We start from the raw sequence: 18,091 nt of genomic DNA, 5'->3' as shown, positions 1-18,091 counted from the left end.
ACTTATTTGGCTTGTATTCTACCACTTGCTGTATAATTCTAACCTAGTTTTTGTTCTGATTGTTTTGAAGAAAATTTGCTCTCTTTTCTGTCTTGGCTTGCTTTGAACTAAGATCCTTTGGATCTAAGACTTGTAAATAACTGGGATTATAATTTTAAGACATAGGAACCTGGCTTCTTCCTTTTTATCTTGATTAAAACAGTGAAAATTCAGTATCCACACAAAAGGATAACATTTTTTTTTTTAATTTTTATTTATTGGGTCCGGTCGTGGGGCCTGAACTCTGGGCCTAGGCAGTGTACCTCAGCTCTTCATCTCAAGGCTAGTGCTCTACCACTTGAGCCAGAGAGCCACTTCCGGCTTTTTTCTTTTGCTTATGTGGTCCTGAGGAATCGAACCCAGGGCCCCATGCATGCAAGGCAAGCGCTCTACCACTGAGCCACCTTCCCAGCCCCCAAAAGGATAACATTTATATATTGGAGCTTGCCTCTTAAGATACTGAATTGGGAAAGATTCTAGTCATATAGACAATATGATTTACAGAAGTGAGACACTTCAGGCAAAAAGATTAATTTGTGCTCTAACTTATTTATTTTCATTTCTTTAATTGTGAAAATACCGTATAGAAGGGTTACAATTACATGGGCAAGGTAATTACAAGGTAATTACAAGGCAAGCATTGTTGCCTCCTCCTTTGTTTCCCCTTCCCATCCCTTCCCATCCCCTCCCCAACCCCCGCTTCCCCCGCCAAAGTTGTGTTTTTCGACATTTTGTCTGTCACAGGGCTAGAACTCTGGGCCACAGCTCTTCAGCTCAAGGCAAGCGCTCTACGACTTGAGCCACAGCACCACTTCTGGTTTTCTGGTGGTTAATTAGAGATAAAATCTCGCGGATTTTTCCTTCCAGGGCTGGCTTTGAACCATGATCCTGGTATCTTAGCCTCCTGAGGAGCTAGGATCATAATCGTGAACCACTGCCATCTCTGCTCTAACTTATTTTTTAAGCCACTTTCACTTTAAGCAAAATGAAATTCCTCGTGGAGAGTTTCTGTTGGTTGTCATTTTACAGTATCCAGCAAGATGTTTGGAGAAATGGAGGACTTAAAGGATTAATATTTTAATTGATCTTTAAAACACTATATTTTGTTTACTTTAGTAATCCAGCACATATGACAGACTTAAATCAGTTTAGACTCTATCACCTTTCCTTCCATTTCCATTATTTTCCATACAACCATTAAGCAAATAAAAGCTAATGACTAAGTTTTTATGAGAGAGGTTTGTACCCTGGATTGTACATTTAAGACTGCGCATCAAGCACTTTTGCCTCCTCCTTTGCTTCATAAGAAATCTACTCATTACCTTGCTCATGTAATTGTAACCCCTCTGTAGGGTATTTTCACAATAAAAAAAAAAAACATTATGTAGAAAAAAAGATTGAGCATAAAAAAATTAAAAATAAAAAATAAAAAAATTAAAATTGAGTAAACATCTATATAATATATGTTCACCTTACTCAGAGCACAAAATTAATAACTACTGTTATAACTCTAAACTAGTCATTATATTTTGAATGGAAGCATTAATGTCTATAAAGTGATAGTCTTCTCATAATACTATACTACTTGAATATACTATACTATAATACTATACTATAAAATAAAAATACTATACTACTTGAAGCCTTCAACTTATTTCAGACATAGAAACCAAATTTATTTAAAGTGGACTTAAAAGTTTTACTAGTAAGCCTGGTGTCAGTGGCCCAAGCCTATAATCCTAGCTACTCAGGAGGCTGAGATCTGGAGATTGCAGTTCAAAGTCAGCCCAGGCAGGAAAGTCCAAGAGACTTATCTCCAATAAACCACCAGAAAACTGGGGAAAAAAAAGTTCTACTAATGTTGGTTTTTAAAAAATATGTTTCACTTCTAATTATCAATTACATGCAACCTAATCGTATATGCATGGTAGTAAACAAATCTGAATAACATTTGAAAGTGTAAAGGGTAGAAAGTTCTCTAAGGAAATTAGCATCCCAAAAGATACTTGAATAGAATTTTATGCTAAAAGAAACAAAGAAAGAAAAGAAAGAAAAAAGAAAAGAAAGGAAAAGAAAAAAAAAGAAAAGGAAAGAAAAGAAAAAGAAATCCCAAACCAAAACATAGATATTTTCTCTTTTTTCCAAATGTATGTCTTGGGAAATTTATTTTTATTAAGCTCCTCATCTGCTTCAGTGTTTTTACCTCTATAAATGTTTAATTATTATTCTTTTAACTTGCTATGAGAAGTGTGCAATCAGAATTATGTGTAGGCAGAGAATATTATTTTGTAGTTTTAGAGAATAAAATGTACTTGGCCCCAAATGAGAAAGCAGTCAGACAAAGATAAAGCTTTTCAAACAAAAATATCACAGAATATTAAATTCTCAATTCGGTGTCTTTTTTTAAACTCAACTACTACATCAATAAATCATTCTTATTAAAATGAATTGTGCTCTTTTTGAATTCAATTTTAATCTCACCCGACAAAAGCAATTTGCTCTCATGGCTCTTTCTGCAGATCTATCTAGAGTTGGCATGCCTTCTGACTTATTGTTTAGGCTCCTCACTAGCTTTGTGCAACTAAATTTAAATCCCATGGTTTTCTGTTTTTGTGAAAAGAGAAAAAGATTTTCTCTTTTTAACGGAATGTCAACAAATAAGTTCACATATTTTGTCAGACAATCAATACATGTACAAAGTTATTGAATTCAAGTGAAACCTGAAAATAAAAGCATATGTTCTCTTCACTTAGATACATAGATATTCACATACAAGTTTCTCATTACTTTTTATGAAAGTTTAAAAAAGATATCCTGGTCCCATTCATATAGCCAGGCTTTTTTTCTGGGCTCTCTTGGAATAAATAATTTTCAATAAAAATATGCTTTCTTTCTTTTTCTCCTTCTCTAGTGGATATACATACACACATAAACAAATGTCACAAAAAATGAAAAAGACTTAATTATACAAAATAAACAGATCAAAGAAAACCACAATATTACTTTACCACAAAAAACATTCATATAGACCTGTACAGAATATAACACATTAAATTAGCAGCAGCTTCTTCATGTAAACAAATATTTTCCTACATTATCATTTAAACATTTATTTTCATATGACTATTGAAAAATTTTAGAAAACCTAAATAATATATTGTGAAAATGTCTAACATATAATGTTGATTTTAAGATGTTTAATAATAATTTTTCTTTTACTTTATCTTTTCTTTTTAAACTAACCATTTGGGGCAAAACAAGTATAATATGAAAAATAACAAAAAATATTAAAAAATGTAATGTTTTATTACTTTCCTCATAGGCAAGTACTAGCTAACTAATGAACAAGGTATGACATGGCCATTTGTTTTACAGAATTAGAGAAATTTGAAGGTCCTCTGGTTCATGATAGCTTTTGAGAAAGAGAATTGAACAGTCCTAAACATAACAATGCTATGTCCAGATTTATTGGCAATAGGCCAGGAACATTGTGATGATGAGTGCCATGCTGATCCACAGTTATCTAAGGTTGGGGTGGGGCCAGCTTCCAGAAAAAATAAAATAGAACAAAACAAATACAAAAAAAATGAACACATAGCGTTGGGTACATGCCATGAATAAAATCCAGTAACAAATCTATGGGGGTTAAAGTAGCAGTTAGATAAGTAACATTCTTGTTTCGTTAAAAAAAAAAAAAAAGAAGGAAAGAAAGAAAAAAAAAAGGCAAAGAAACAAACAAAAAAAGCCTGTGAAGTTTGCAGAATGAAGTATCTCTGTGCCTGCTAACCGGTTAAGTCATTGGGGCTTCTTTGTGGGAAATCTTGATTCAGAAAGTCTCATGTTTCAGCAATAATTTGAAACTATCCTGCATCAAACAAGATGGAGATTTGGCCATCTCTGGAAGCACACACTCCAAAATAAGAGGAGATGCTCCAAGAACAGGCCAGCGTACCCATCTGTGCAGGTCGGATCAAGCATCCAGAAAAGATCACCAGCCATCCAGGTAATGTATAGATAGATACAAGGCTATTTTTCTTTCCTAGATGCTAATGTAAAGACTATGATCACTATTTCCTAAATATTTCAGAAGAGATCTGGGATAGTACATGGTGGAAATTCTAGTCTCTCAGCATTTTCCTTCATCAAAAACATCCTCATCCCATTGTAGAAATTACACCCTTGATTCATAGCCACACAGCAGTGTAGAGGAGCTGCAGAATATTCATATCATTCGTTTGCTAGTAAAAATAGACTCGTCACGTGTAGTTACATCCAGGAAACACTGACTTAAAACACTAAACACATGACATAACAAAATGCTTGTTTTCCTAGATAGAGAATTTAGTTGTTTCATCCATTCTTCAGTTTAATAGCACAGAATTGTTCCTTCAGAATTCCTTGAACTTGTGGAATATCTTTAAATCCTGAAAGTATCATTTTTTAATGGCATTGTAAACATCAGTTGATATCACTTTCCAAAAACCTAAATTGATAAATAACTAAATTGAAACATTATGATGTATTGCTATAATGTAGAAACCAATATTGAAGTTTCTTTCTTCAGGATCATCTCAAACCTTTCACCATGAATGTAATTCAGCTTATTACTGAATATAGCATGAAGAGTTCTTCCACTCCCTGCTGTCATGTCTGCATCAGTACTTCTAGCAAAGTGGCTGACAACAAGTTGCACATAGTATTTTACACTTACTTTGCTGATAATTTTAAGACTTAACCTTTAGTAGAGAAATGAATTAATAATGGGTATATATTAATATGCAAAACACAGGAAAATACTAAACTTCAGAATAAGTTAGAAAATATTATATCACTGTGTATTTAGAAAAAATCCAATAAACTTTTAGTTAATAGACACATGTTCATAAAATAAACATTTTTACAAAATACATATATATATATATTAATGATGCACATGACATTTGGACAGAAAGTGAAATCAAAAAGCAAAGGTCAAAGTGTTACTGTAGAAATCTCAACTTTTAAAGAGATACCTTGTTTAAAATACTAAAATCTGCTAAAAATTGCCCTTGGTATAAATATGTAGCTTTCTATTTGGGTCTGTATATTGAAAATAGTTTATAATTTGAAATACACATGCTGTCTCTTGACAAAAATATCTCTTAGATTGTTTTATTTTTGGTTTACTGAATACAAAGCATTAAGTGCTAGATAGCACTCCATCACTGATCTATACCACCAGCACTATGCAGTACTTTCTTATGACAAGTGTCCTCTGACACAAAATTCTTGGTTACACAATAAAAAGTAAATAAAAGCATATGATGATTGCTTTTATAGTTTGGTTTAAATATGTTCAAGTGTCAAGTTGGAAAAATTAGGCCATGGAAATACAAAGCTCATGTAGGAGGTAAAATTTCCTTTTATAAGGCATAGTTGATATGGTTATAGCTAGGACACGAATTAAAAACAGCCTAACAGCAGGTTATGCAATTTTGAAAAAATGTAATCTATCAAACCAGTTATATCATGCCAAAACATAGAGCATAAAACTACAAACAAAAAATCACTCAAAGTTATTAAGTCTTTATTCTACTTTGCTTTAATTAAAAAAATGGAAAAGAAAATAGAGCAATGTAGATGATATAATATAATCTAATAAATTCCTTAATAATTGCTATGAAAATTCTTAAATGGCAATTTGATATTTTTGAATGCATTATAAAATTAATTTCAGGGCTAGCAGGAGAAAAACAAAGGAAGAGGTAACAATGTTTGACAAGAAATATATTCATTGGAAGTGGCGTTGTGGCTCAAGAAGTACGTGCTTGCCTTGGGCTGAAGAGCTGAGGAATAGCGCCCAAGCCTAGAGTTCAAGCCCATGATCAACAACAACAAAAAAAAGAAGAAATATACTCATTACTTTACTCATGTAACTGTACCCCTCTTTACAGCATCTTTACAATAAAATTAAATTAAAAAATTAAATTTCATAAAGTGGAAAGTGGTAGTTTTATGTTTAATAAGGTGTGATGATTGGGTCCATGTTTCAAAGAAAAAATACATAGAAGATAATAGTAGGTAAACAACTTAAGGACATATTGCCAATGATTACACATGTACCTCATATATGTTGTTCAGTATAAATGCACTTTCAGAAATCTTAAGGATTTTTCAATATTTTCATTTACTCTGTTAAAAGTAAGGAAGTGAACTGTGGAATCACACTAATGCATTTAAATAATTCTGCATATGAAGAATGAAAATTCTATATTATTATTTGTAAAAAGTTTGTTTTTTAAATAATCCATTACTAAGTTAAATGCTTTCTCAACTCTATTAATATTGCATTGGTATATCTACCTACACAATTGGCTCAATTAATATTTAAAATATACGTTGACAATGTTAATCACATACAGGAATTCCTCTTCATTCCTGTTATTATTAATATTTTCTAAGTAGATTATAAACATTCACTTAAATGAATATGTCTGTTTCCCAAATACTTTTATTATTATTATTATTCCTACTAGAATTGCAATTTACTTAGAGTAAAAAATGTCTTACTTGTCCATGAAGAACTTTGGGTTACATTAAGCAATCCCCCAACTCCCATCTTAACTGTAGGTACTGTATGAAATAGCTGACCTAAATTTGTTATGACACAGTGAGCACCTCGACCAAATTTCCCATGTAAAGCCTCAGTTTTGTCTGAATTGTGTTCAGAATTTTTTGCCTGTGGCCAACACAGATAACACAAAGATGAATAGACTCTCACCACAGTTGGCTTCATCAGATGCATCAGCGCAGTCAGGATCCTCATCACAAACCCACAGTTTGGAAATGCAATGTTTGGTAGTTTTACATTGGAAATAGTCTGGAGAACAGCTGTTTTCAGCTTAAGTAGAAAATACCTGTTAATATGTAGCTTTGAAGAACAAATATTTTATTTACACAAGCAAAAACTAAAATATTTAAGATAGTTTAATCAATAGAGAATTGAAGGTAAGGAATATTAACACTTTATTAGTTGTAAAGAAATGTTGATGTACCTGATATCCTTTCCACTAGAAAAAATAAAATATATTTCTACAATGATACATTAATAGCTATGAGGGGTAAACATCTACTGATTAGATATTTGGGAATTAATACTTAAAGAATTCATGTTTTTGCAAACTAATTTTTTCTAAATATGTTTAAGATTTTTATGTATGTATTTCTAAGGGGAGAAAGACTAAAATTGGAATTGATTGTGTAAATGCAGATTAAAAAGCATGAACCTTAATCAAAATCTGGGCATTGGGTTAACTTTTTGAGGAAAGGGGTGAACATCTCATTTGGACTGTAAACGGACCACAAACCCTAGTCAGTTTATGGATCACCTTCTAGAATGGCAAAACATAAAGAACTAGTGCAGGCTTTATTCTCAATGCACCAACTTAATCAAATTGCTGGATGACTGCACATTATTTACTGATAAAAGTTTTAGAGGAATAAAATAAAGCTCCAGAAATACCAAAACACTGAGAGCCATTTTTGTTGAAAGCCTGAAAATTGACAGGTGCTTAATCCTTTAGCTGTGACTCAAACCTGTGTTAGAAATTGTGAATGACTATGAATGTATAAATATATGTGCATATAAATTCACGAGTGTCTGTTTACATGCATCTATGCTTAGTGTGTACATTTTTTTTTGCTACCATTTTAAAGAAATACAGATTTTGGAAAGAGATGGAAACTAAATGAACAAAACTAAAATATTTTATTATTATACTTCCACATGGCTTTAAATTTTACTAAATGGAGTGCTGCTTATAGTTTTTGATATGTATTTTTGTGAAATTATTTGCCAGATGTTGTTTCTCATCAAATTTTCAGTAAATATTTCTGAGGAAAATGCAAGTCAAGTAAGAAATGAAGCAATAGAAATTACCCATACCTAATTAATAACATCAAACTAAATCAATTTGTAGAAAGAAAATCCCACAATTAACTGCAATGTTGTTTGTTGTTGTTCATAAGGATGAAGTAGATGAATACAATTTTTTTCATGTTTGTGATAATCCAAAGTTAGCCTTTAAATAAGGCTCCTCCATGTTGTAATTTTCTTACATATTTGCATAGGCCTTCAAAAAAGCCCATCCTAATTTATATCTATTAATCGTGGCCAGCCATCATTCTCGCCTTTTTCTTCTTCATTTATGATTCTGAGGTAAGTAATATTTTTAGGCCAGGTTCCATTAGAGTCAGAAGGAAGAAAAAACAATGTTATGAGTAACTTACGGCAGTCTCGTTCATCTTCTTCATCACCACAATCATCTTGTCCATTACAACGAAGGTTTACCGGAATACATTTCTGGTTCTTAGTACACTTGAACTGACCAGACAGGCAGACATGTGTATCTTAAAGAAGAAGAAGAAGAACCAGAAAGAGTAAATAATCACATACATATGTCTGAATATACCTCAGTAAACAGTTCCTTAACCAGGAATTTAATCACCTACCACAGTTGAGTTCATCAGAATTGTCTCCACAATCATTTTCCCCATCACAAATGAAGGCAGGCAGAGCACAGAGTCCAGTTCCACACTGAAATCTGCCTGGCTGACATTTAAATTCAGCTGGAAAAGAAAATAAAAAAGTGTGACAGAATGGCAATAATACCCCTTGACTTCTTATAAAGAACTTTTCTGACATTCAAAATGCTTATAATATTATATTAACTATATCCAAGCATCAACTGTGAAAAATTCCATTGAGAAGGCTACTTTATTCAGAGTTCCAGCCAGGTCATGAGCAACTCTGAAGACTCCAGATTACATTTCACAAATGAACTGTTAAGAGAAAAGGAATTAGCAACATATAAATATAAAAGCTCTATTTTAAAAGAATATAAATGTGTTCTCACTTCAGTAAAGTGGCATTGAGAGGTTAAATTGAGAAACATAGCTCACTAAAATTCAAAGATTTGTTATATTTTTAAGTAAATAATTTCTTATTTGTCACTTTGTTGCTAAGATGTGTATATGTGTCCACAATATATAGTCTCAAACACAACTTAAATGATTCCTGTATCAGATTTGAATCAGATTTCCTGTAATACTATTATTATGTATAAAGATAATGTCTTATATACGGTAAATATTTTTACATATGATATATATATTATTATTATAATGAATACTTCTATGTTATAGAATAACATAAATTTTAATGCACTCCTTTTGCAGTATTTTATTTTCAATAAAAGTTAGTAATAATACTCAAATAACATTCAATAATCTCTGCTGCATTAGGTCCTGGGATTGACTCTATCATGTCATTAATCTCAATATTTGCTCTGTTGGACAACAATATGGCCATTTTAAAGCTGAGGAAAATGCTCAAGAGTATTAACAATTTAGTGAAGCACTTACAACTTTCAAGGGCCAAACTTGGAATTCAGGTCCAAGACTTCTTATAATTATGTTGTGTTCAGTAAACACTTATTTTTGGGTAATGCTCTCATATATATTATTAATCACTGACTATGATATTAATTTTTTTATTAGTTCAAATCAGTGAATCAAATATTAATAAGTGGTATTTTGAGCTTTCTTTGGAAACTACATTATTCTTTCATAATTACATTATTGTTGAAATTTAAACATTTCAAAAATAAATCTGTGTGCTTACTTCTATAAAGCAAAAAGCTTAAAATGTTATTCACCTCTAATCTATAAATTTTGTTAATCATATTAAATGCTTAAGCTACATAGTATTTAATTTTCTCATACTTTGAGCTTGTACAGTTTTTTTGGGTTCCTGTTGCTTCATGTAAATTTCCCCTTAATTGTTCTTTCCTAAGCAAAAATAGATGTATAAAAATAAAAAAATGAATGCCAGATAAAGTACATCAGATCTTTATATCTTTCTCTAGATGGCTTTGCTGTATTTGTTTAACATAGGACATTTAGCTGCAAACTTATGATGCTGGGAAATTCTTGATGTATCACCCTTCTTTATATCCATAATACCACCGTGTAGGGTTCATGTATGTTACTTTGCAGCAGGCTTTAGAACTTTCTCAATTAAAGTTATGGGTATTTGTTCTTTAATTACTTTTTATTTTATTATTTTTAGGGAAATTCTTATTATATAATCCAGGTAGGTTTACTGCAAGTTCCCATTGTAGCCACGACTTGCCTTGCACTTATAATCCTTTTTTACCTCAGCTTTCTTAGAGGCTGTGCTACCTTCATCTTTGGCTGTCAGCTGCAAGATAATGCAGCTGTTCAAAATCAAACACTCCACAGACTCCTGCATGTCATTTTTCACCTCACTATGACTCCTCAAATGTCATGTAAAGAGATTCTCAAAGTGTTGGCTTATCACTACAAGTAAACATTTATTTTCTAAATATCACAGAGATAATAACATCAATCAAACATGAAAAACTAGTGGTAGACAATATAAGGCAAAATGTCCATGATGTTGAATTGGGAAAAAAGTTTGCTTAGATCTGACTCCAAAATTTAGTCAACAACAATAAAAATAAACATCAAACTAAATGTTTCTGTGTCACACTGAATCAAACAAGTGCTGAGACAATATCCATAAGCTCTATATTCTGATAATGGGTTAATATTCTAAGTACAGAACTCAATAAGTGGGAAAAAGTGCTCAGATTTTCTTTTCGTTTCTTTTTTTTTTTAAAAACTTTGCTTTTTATTTTCAGTGGTGAGACTTGAACTCAGGGCTTGGGTGCTGTCCTATTGGGTGCCAATATGTATCTGAAGAAATGTTCAAAAGTATTTATTTGGGAAATAAAAATATTAAAATATAATGAGATGTTTTGATTTCTATATGAATGGGTATTATAAAAATGACAAATGATGACAATTTGGCAATATGTAGAAAAAAGAGAAATTTGTGCAGTGTTGATAGGAATATAAGTTAGGATAGGTTATAAAACACTGCATGAAGTTTTGTCAAAAAAAATAAGATAGTAACTCCAGACTGGGTATATATATATATATATATATATATATATATATACCCAGTCTGGAGTTACTATCTTATTTTTATATATATATATATATATATATATATATATATATATAATAAGAACATCTAGGGGATATCTGTACTCCAATATTTATTGCAGTATTATTCATAATAGTTGAAATGTGCAATCAATTTAAAATTCTATCAATAGATAAAGATAGATAAACAGATGGAGAAAACATAGTTTGCATTCACAATTCACTGCTATTTAACATGAATGACCAAATAGTTTATTTCATTTATAACAATTTACAAGAAATCAGAATGTAAGGCAAAGTCAAATAAATAAGGTGCAGAAAAAAATTGTTAAAGTTTTTAATTTTATGAGGAATTTAAAAATTTAAAGCTCAAAGAAACAGTAAAATGGCAATAACCAAAGGCTAGGCAGGTGGAAGCATTAGAGAAATTTTGGTCAAAGGACATAAAGTATCAGTTACACAGGAGAAGTAAGCTCAAGAGTTCTATGTGCATCACTGACTAACATTTGTCATGATTTATTATATATTAAAAATTGTTAAGAAAATTCACTTTACATATTAACCCAAAGGTGATAAACATAACTCAATGCTTATGTTAAATGGCTTCAATTTGACACAAGAATGCTATACGCCATAGATTATTGATAAATATAAAATTATATATATCACATATGTAATAACCATTATATATAATTATATATATATAATTACATATATAGTTTAATATATATAATTTTCATATATACATCACTTTTACTTTCTAATTAATGAATAAAATATGCAGATACTGGTATTTGAACAGGATAGGACAAAAATAAGATAGGTAATAGATACCAGCAATATCTTTTCCCTCAAGCAATATTAAATGATTCACCACCGTACATTCTAAATGTAGGTAAGTGTGAAAACTTATTTTATTTAAATTGTACTTAAATTTTTACGAAAGTAAAAATTTCAATATGTAATTAAAATCAATATTAAAACTAGAGTTCAGGAACTACAAACTTTTTTTAAGTATGATTTTCTACAGTGTTGCTGTTTATTAGAATGACTTTCCTCAGAAAATAGTGAATCTCATCAGAATAGGTTATCTTCCTAATGCAAGGCTTATTTTAACAGGCTTGTTCTAGTTCTACAAATTACAGATAAAATTTGAATTTTTTTTGTGCAACATGGGAAAGTTTATTTGGTTGTTGAAAATCAAGTAACTTTCTGCTCATAAGTAAATCTAAGTAAGATCAGTGATATAATTTGCTCCATTGTCATCCTTTTCAATTTGGTATTTAGAAAAACCCAGAGATATAATACCTATTCCACAAAGACTCCACCATGTATGTTATTAGTGTGAAAACAAAAGCCATAATTAAAAAGCCAAAGAGAAGTGTATTTGCCAAACATGCAAATTTTGTCAGAAAAGCAATGGATTTTGGAACACGTCATTCTCATTGAATTGCTTACTACTTTTCAATCATATACACACACCATGTGAAATAATTTCCATTGTATGTGGTAAACCAGATATGGAACACAGTCCATTTGAGTATCTATCCAGAAATCCAAAATTTTGTAATTAGATATTAGAAAATTATATAGCAGAAAGTAACTGCTTTTTACCAAGACATTTCATTGCTTTCTTCAGTGAAAGCCTAAGGATCTTGAACTCTATTGTGAAGGACAAATCATGGCAAACATCCACTGGGATGTTGAGAGAATCACCATGATTGACTACCAGTGTCTTCATCTTGACAGGACGGGATTGGAGTGACCTATGGAGTGAACTAAAAAAGGCTATCAAGGAAAAGTTTGCTGTCTGTCCATTGCCACCAAAGTTACCAATGATTGCTGAAACTGTCACAGTCAACCATTCCTACCAATCAGAAGGCATAATTGGCAAGTCACTTTAAAACAATTGTAGGAACTTGTTAATTACCTAACTTTAAGATGATCATTAGTATCTTATGAATCTAACTTCTCATGTATTTTCAGAATATAAATAGTAACAGAATAGTTGAAAGTTTATATACTTTGAAGAGTTCAATCACTGTGTGGCATGCTAAAAATTTACCCATTTTCACTTATAATTTGGTCACATAGTAAGTCGAAGTCCATTACAATTATTGCACTAGTGAAGCAACATAGTTCTACACATCAAGTCATCAAATTTAAGAAAGAAAAAAATCAACACGTGTTGTTAAAACGATCAAATATCCTAAACATTGACAATTGTCAGAAAATAACCAAGACAGAATGCAAGTCTTTTATCTTACATTTTTCAAAGATTCACATACACAACATCTCTATTTCAGTCACTGAAGAAAAATATACCAAACTTTCCAGTTTTTTTCCAACGCGTGATGTCACTGTGGCGTTTGTAGGTACTTACGGCAGTCATCAGGTTCATCGGATCCATCTCCACAGTCGTCCACCGTGTCACATTTCCACCAAAATGGTATGCATTTATCAGTTTTACAACGAAACTTAAAAAAAAAAGGAATAAATGTTAAAGCTCCAAATAATTAATTTGAGTATTTAAAAGCATCCACCAATCTTCCTGCAATATGAACAACTGTCATCTCAGAGCGTCCCCTCCTCCATAAGGAACGAATACATATCTGACGATTCTTCCAAGATAAACTCTCCACATTTCCTATGCACACAGATACTCATTTACATCTGGTTCGAAGAGCTACTGGTATTCTAAAGCAGCCTGGGTCTAGCTCCTAGGGAGATCCTTTTTTTTTGTTTTTTTAAAGACTAATATATTAACTATCTGACCCTTTACATAAATGTTTTTCAAGTACCATAAAGTGTTAAAATAATCAGGAATATTAGGAAGTGATATCAAAGTAGAGCTGTTTGTTAATCATAATTAACTGAACTGAATTACATTTCCTTAAGAACCTGTGTACTTCAATTACTATCTTCTTGGTCTAGTCTTCGGCTGTGTAAGATGGGGACCTGAGAAGACTCTGACAAACCCTTAGCATTTCTGTCATACTCTGACTCCATCAAAGTTCCTGAACACTAAAACATTACCTCTAAACTGAAGAGCATCTATGCCATAGACATTTTTAAAATGTGTCTTTAAAAAAGTAGGGATTTAATAGAGTTATTTTCAGTTTTGAGAATGATGAATAATATATACATTCTTTAAGAGCAAAAAAGGAAAATCAAGCATATATTTTAAAAGGTACACACATGTTTCATAATTAATTTTTAAGACTATTATATACTTTTAATTTATGTATACAAACACAGAAGAAGATTGTCATAAAAATGGAGACTTGGAAGTGGAAGTATGGCTCAACTGGTAAAGCACTATTCTTGAGCAAAAAGTAGCACGACTGTAATTATTCACTAAAATATATATTAAATGTTTTATTAATTAAAGACTGCTAGTCATCATAAAGATAATTCTAGTACTTATAGAAATAGATTTTAGCATTTTAATTTAAAAATTAATCATCAAAGATAAGATTAGCAACAAAGGTACTTTATTGATATTGTTTCACAGACATATTTACTTATAGGCTATCTGACACACAGGTATTTAGAAGTTAAGAAAAGTTTAGGCAGTTATTACTCAATGTTATCTATATCTATCTATCTATGTTTGGTGTATTTTTCTTTTGTCAGTTGTGAGGCCTGAACTGTGGATCTAGACACTGTCTCTCAGCTGTTCAGCTCAAGGCTAGCACTCTACCACCTGAGCCACAGTGCCACTTCCAGCTTTTTCTGCTTATGTGGTGCTGAGGAATCAAACTCAGGGCCTCATGCATGCAAGGTAAGCCCTCTACCACTGAGCCACCTTCCCAGCCAAACATTTTTTTTTTATAAGAAAATGTAACAACCCAAATTCTTTCACTGAAGATAAGGCACAGAGACAATGATCCTACTAATTTCATTGGGAAACTGTAACCAAAATCATTACTCAATTTATTCACTAATGATATTAATTATAAATTAATTTCTCTTATCAACATTATGATATAACTAAAATAACTAAATATAATTAAACAAAATGACACTTTATATATAGAAAATATGCATCTGAAGTAGTTACCATTAAAAGATTTAATTGAAATTATTAAAATTAAGCTGGGTGCTGGTAGCTCACATGGGTAATCCTACCTACTCAGGAGGCTGAGATCTGAGGATTTTGGTAGGAATATCTGTGACACTTTTATCTCTAATAAATGACTTATAAAAAACCATAAGTGATGCTCTGGCTTAAGAGGTAGAGTATTAGTTTTTAGCACAAAGAGGATCAGAGACAACACCAGGCCCTGGGTTGAAGCCCCAGGACCAACAAAAAACAAAACAAAACAAAATAAAAATAAATAAATAAATGTTAGTCTGTTTCTACTGGTATCAAATTTGTTTATTGTTTATTTCAATGGAAATTCAATACAAAGCATGTATTGCAATATTGATCTAGAATTGATAGATAATAATATTAATTAATAAATATTTGAAGTATAATTTCTACATGAGCATCTGGCAAGGAGATGAATTGATAGTAACAGAATACAAAAGAAAATGCATTGGCAGTCTAAGTGTTCATTAAAAATCCTGTTACTAACTTTAAATGACAGAAAATTTAAAGGTTCAACTTTTGCTAAAACTCTGTGGAGAATATGGAATTTATTCAGAATAAAATTGCATTAAATATGGGAATGAATTTTTTCTCACTGGCAATATGGGAGGGAACAGAGGACTATGAATCTGAAGAGAGATTTGACAATTTAGCTGATTTTCTCATATTTGCTTAGCCTGTGGTCATGTATGTTGTGTTTTTCATAAATTACCAGAGGGGGAAAATTACCTTTATAGATAGTGAGTGTCAGGGAATATGAGGCTAAATTTGAAAGCAATTGCCCTGAACATTAAATATTTCCAGTCATTACAGTATATCAAAGCACATTAGTGAGAGTCAGAATTCAGTTCTCCAGAGTATCTTCAAAGTATTCCCAATAATGCCTAGAAAACATCTAAAACATATATTTTTAAATTCACTATGATTTTTAATAAATGTCATTTGTGGAATTATGCATAGTATGATGATTTATCTCTCCCTTTCATTTTAATTAGAACATTAAAGGTTTTTGAGTTGAGAAGTCAGGAAAAAATATCTTAACTTCATATACTAATCGACATTTTATTCTCAGAAGATTTCTACTATTTCACTTCCAGGTTTCACGTTTTTTATACTCAAATTCTGTGATTTTATAATGATTTATTCTAAGTAAAAATAGTAAACTTTCTTCATGATAAATGTTATCAGAAGTAGTAAATTCACAAAATAAATTGTAAACTAAACTAATTATCATTCACAAAAAGAAACTATTAAAAAACACTAAATGCATGCCGATTAATTTGAATATAGGATAAAATGTCATTTCCCATATTGTATAATGCAGTTGTAACATGAATAATATCCACTTAAAATAAGTAATGTGTTTTCAAAATATATTTTTTTCCTTTTAATATGAGTTAAACACAATGTTCTAAGAATTGAATTTTTATTAATTTCTCAGATTATAATACAAGTAGAGGTATGAATGGATTTTTATATTACTTTCATTTTGTGAGTAAATCATTAATAGTGATCTTATATTAAAAAAAAGCAAAAAATTGCTTTAAAATTGAAACAGGACTTTTCTTTAAAAAATATGCATCTTTAAAATACTAGATTCTCAACTGACAAGATTCTGAAATGAAAAGATTATATATTATACATTTAAATGTTTAACATACTAAAAATTTTATTTCTATAAATTAAATTTTCCTCCAAAAAGTGTAGCAAAGCTCTTTTCCTCTCATAGGACCAGAAAATAATCTGAGGTCAAATGTTTAGTTAAGCCAAAAGATTTACACCACCAATGATGTGTGTTAACTTTTCTTATTATTTTTTAAGATCAAATAAAATAATGGCATTTTATTTCTCAAGTAGTTTACCTATAAACAAAGATATCTGGTCCTAAATCTGGCTTAATCTTACTTGCTTAATCTAGCTATTAAAAAAAAGTATGCAAATTACAATTGGAGGTCTTTGAAAAATGGAATACGTCTTTATTTATCAATGATTTCAAATTAGAAAATTATTACATGAATAATACTTCCAAGTTAAGTGGTTTTTATTTAATTGGTCAGATCTTGGAACATTGGATACAAATGCATATAGATTTAATTATGCAAAAAACTAAATGTCTTTTTGTGGTTGTTGTGGTTTTTTTTTTTTTTTTTTTTCGGTCATGGGGCTTGAACTCTGGGCCTGGGTGCTGTCCCTGTGCTCTTCAGCTCAAGGTAAGTGCAATACCATTTGAGCCAGAGCGCCACTTCGGGGTTTTTCCTAGCGGTTTATTGGAGATAAGAGTCTCATGGACTTTTCTGCCCAGGCTGGCTTTGAACCAAGATCTGCAAATCTCAGTCTCCTAAGTAGCTAGGATTACAGGCATGAGCAGCCTGCGCCCAGCTTGTATGTGTCTTATCTGCAATACAAATAATCCTTTGGTTTTATTCTCTTCTCAGTTGGCTCATTCTTGGTTGAGGCTGGATTCATCACCACTAATTCTACATTGGACTCCATGTTTGGTCTTAACAGACTGAGTCACAAGCACTCCTGAGCAAGGCACCCAAGGCACTGAAGGTTATTTCAGAATAAACTAGGCCAATCTCCAGAAATAATTAAATAATAATTAAATCATTTAAGATATTTTTTGAAGACACAATTTTTAAAACAAATATGGAAACATTAGAATAACAGCAGCAACAACAAAAGTCTTTTGATGGAAGCCCACGCTTATTGATTGCACACATAATTTTGTGAGTATACTCCTGTTGTCCTTCAGAGGTAAGGTTTATAACAACTATTGCCATTTAAGTATCAACAGTGGCCTGAAAATAGTATTGCTATTGTTTGAAGATGCCCTTCAACTCATGTTGAAATTGAATTGTCATTGAATGAAGATAATACTAACAAAAGATTAAATCAGTTAAAAGGGCTGCATCTTTATGTATGGATTACTAGATTTATTAAGAA

At 31.2% G+C, this 18,091-nt stretch overlaps 1 protein-coding gene across 5 annotated transcripts in view; it reads right to left on the bottom strand.

Moving 5' to 3' along the window:
- Nucleotides 1–18,091, bottom strand: part of Lrp1b (LDL receptor related protein 1B) — a 1,866,674-nt gene that overhangs the window by 210,496 nt on the left and 1,638,087 nt on the right. For all 5 annotated transcript variants that reach the window (XM_070023764.1, XM_070023773.1, XM_070023793.1 and 2 more), the window contains exons 63-66: nucleotides 13,433–13,526; nucleotides 8,530–8,646; nucleotides 8,308–8,427; nucleotides 6,800–6,919 (exon numbers count right to left, since the gene is read on the bottom strand). In XM_070023764.1, the coding sequence (XP_069879865.1) occupies nucleotides 6,800–6,919; nucleotides 8,308–8,427; nucleotides 8,530–8,646; nucleotides 13,433–13,526 (451 nt within the window). The remainder of the gene's footprint in view (nucleotides 1–6,799; nucleotides 6,920–8,307; nucleotides 8,428–8,529; nucleotides 8,647–13,432; nucleotides 13,527–18,091) is intronic.

The sequence above is a fragment of the Dipodomys merriami genome, unplaced genomic scaffold, assembly GCF_024711535.1.
Source record: "Dipodomys merriami isolate MVZ:Mamm:240054 unplaced genomic scaffold, mDipMer1.0.p SCAF_1, whole genome shotgun sequence".
NCBI classification, from domain to species: Eukaryota; Metazoa; Chordata; class Mammalia; order Rodentia; family Heteromyidae; genus Dipodomys; species Dipodomys merriami.
Note: the sequence above shows the minus strand (reverse complement) of the source record. Positions and strands in the feature narration are given on the sequence as shown.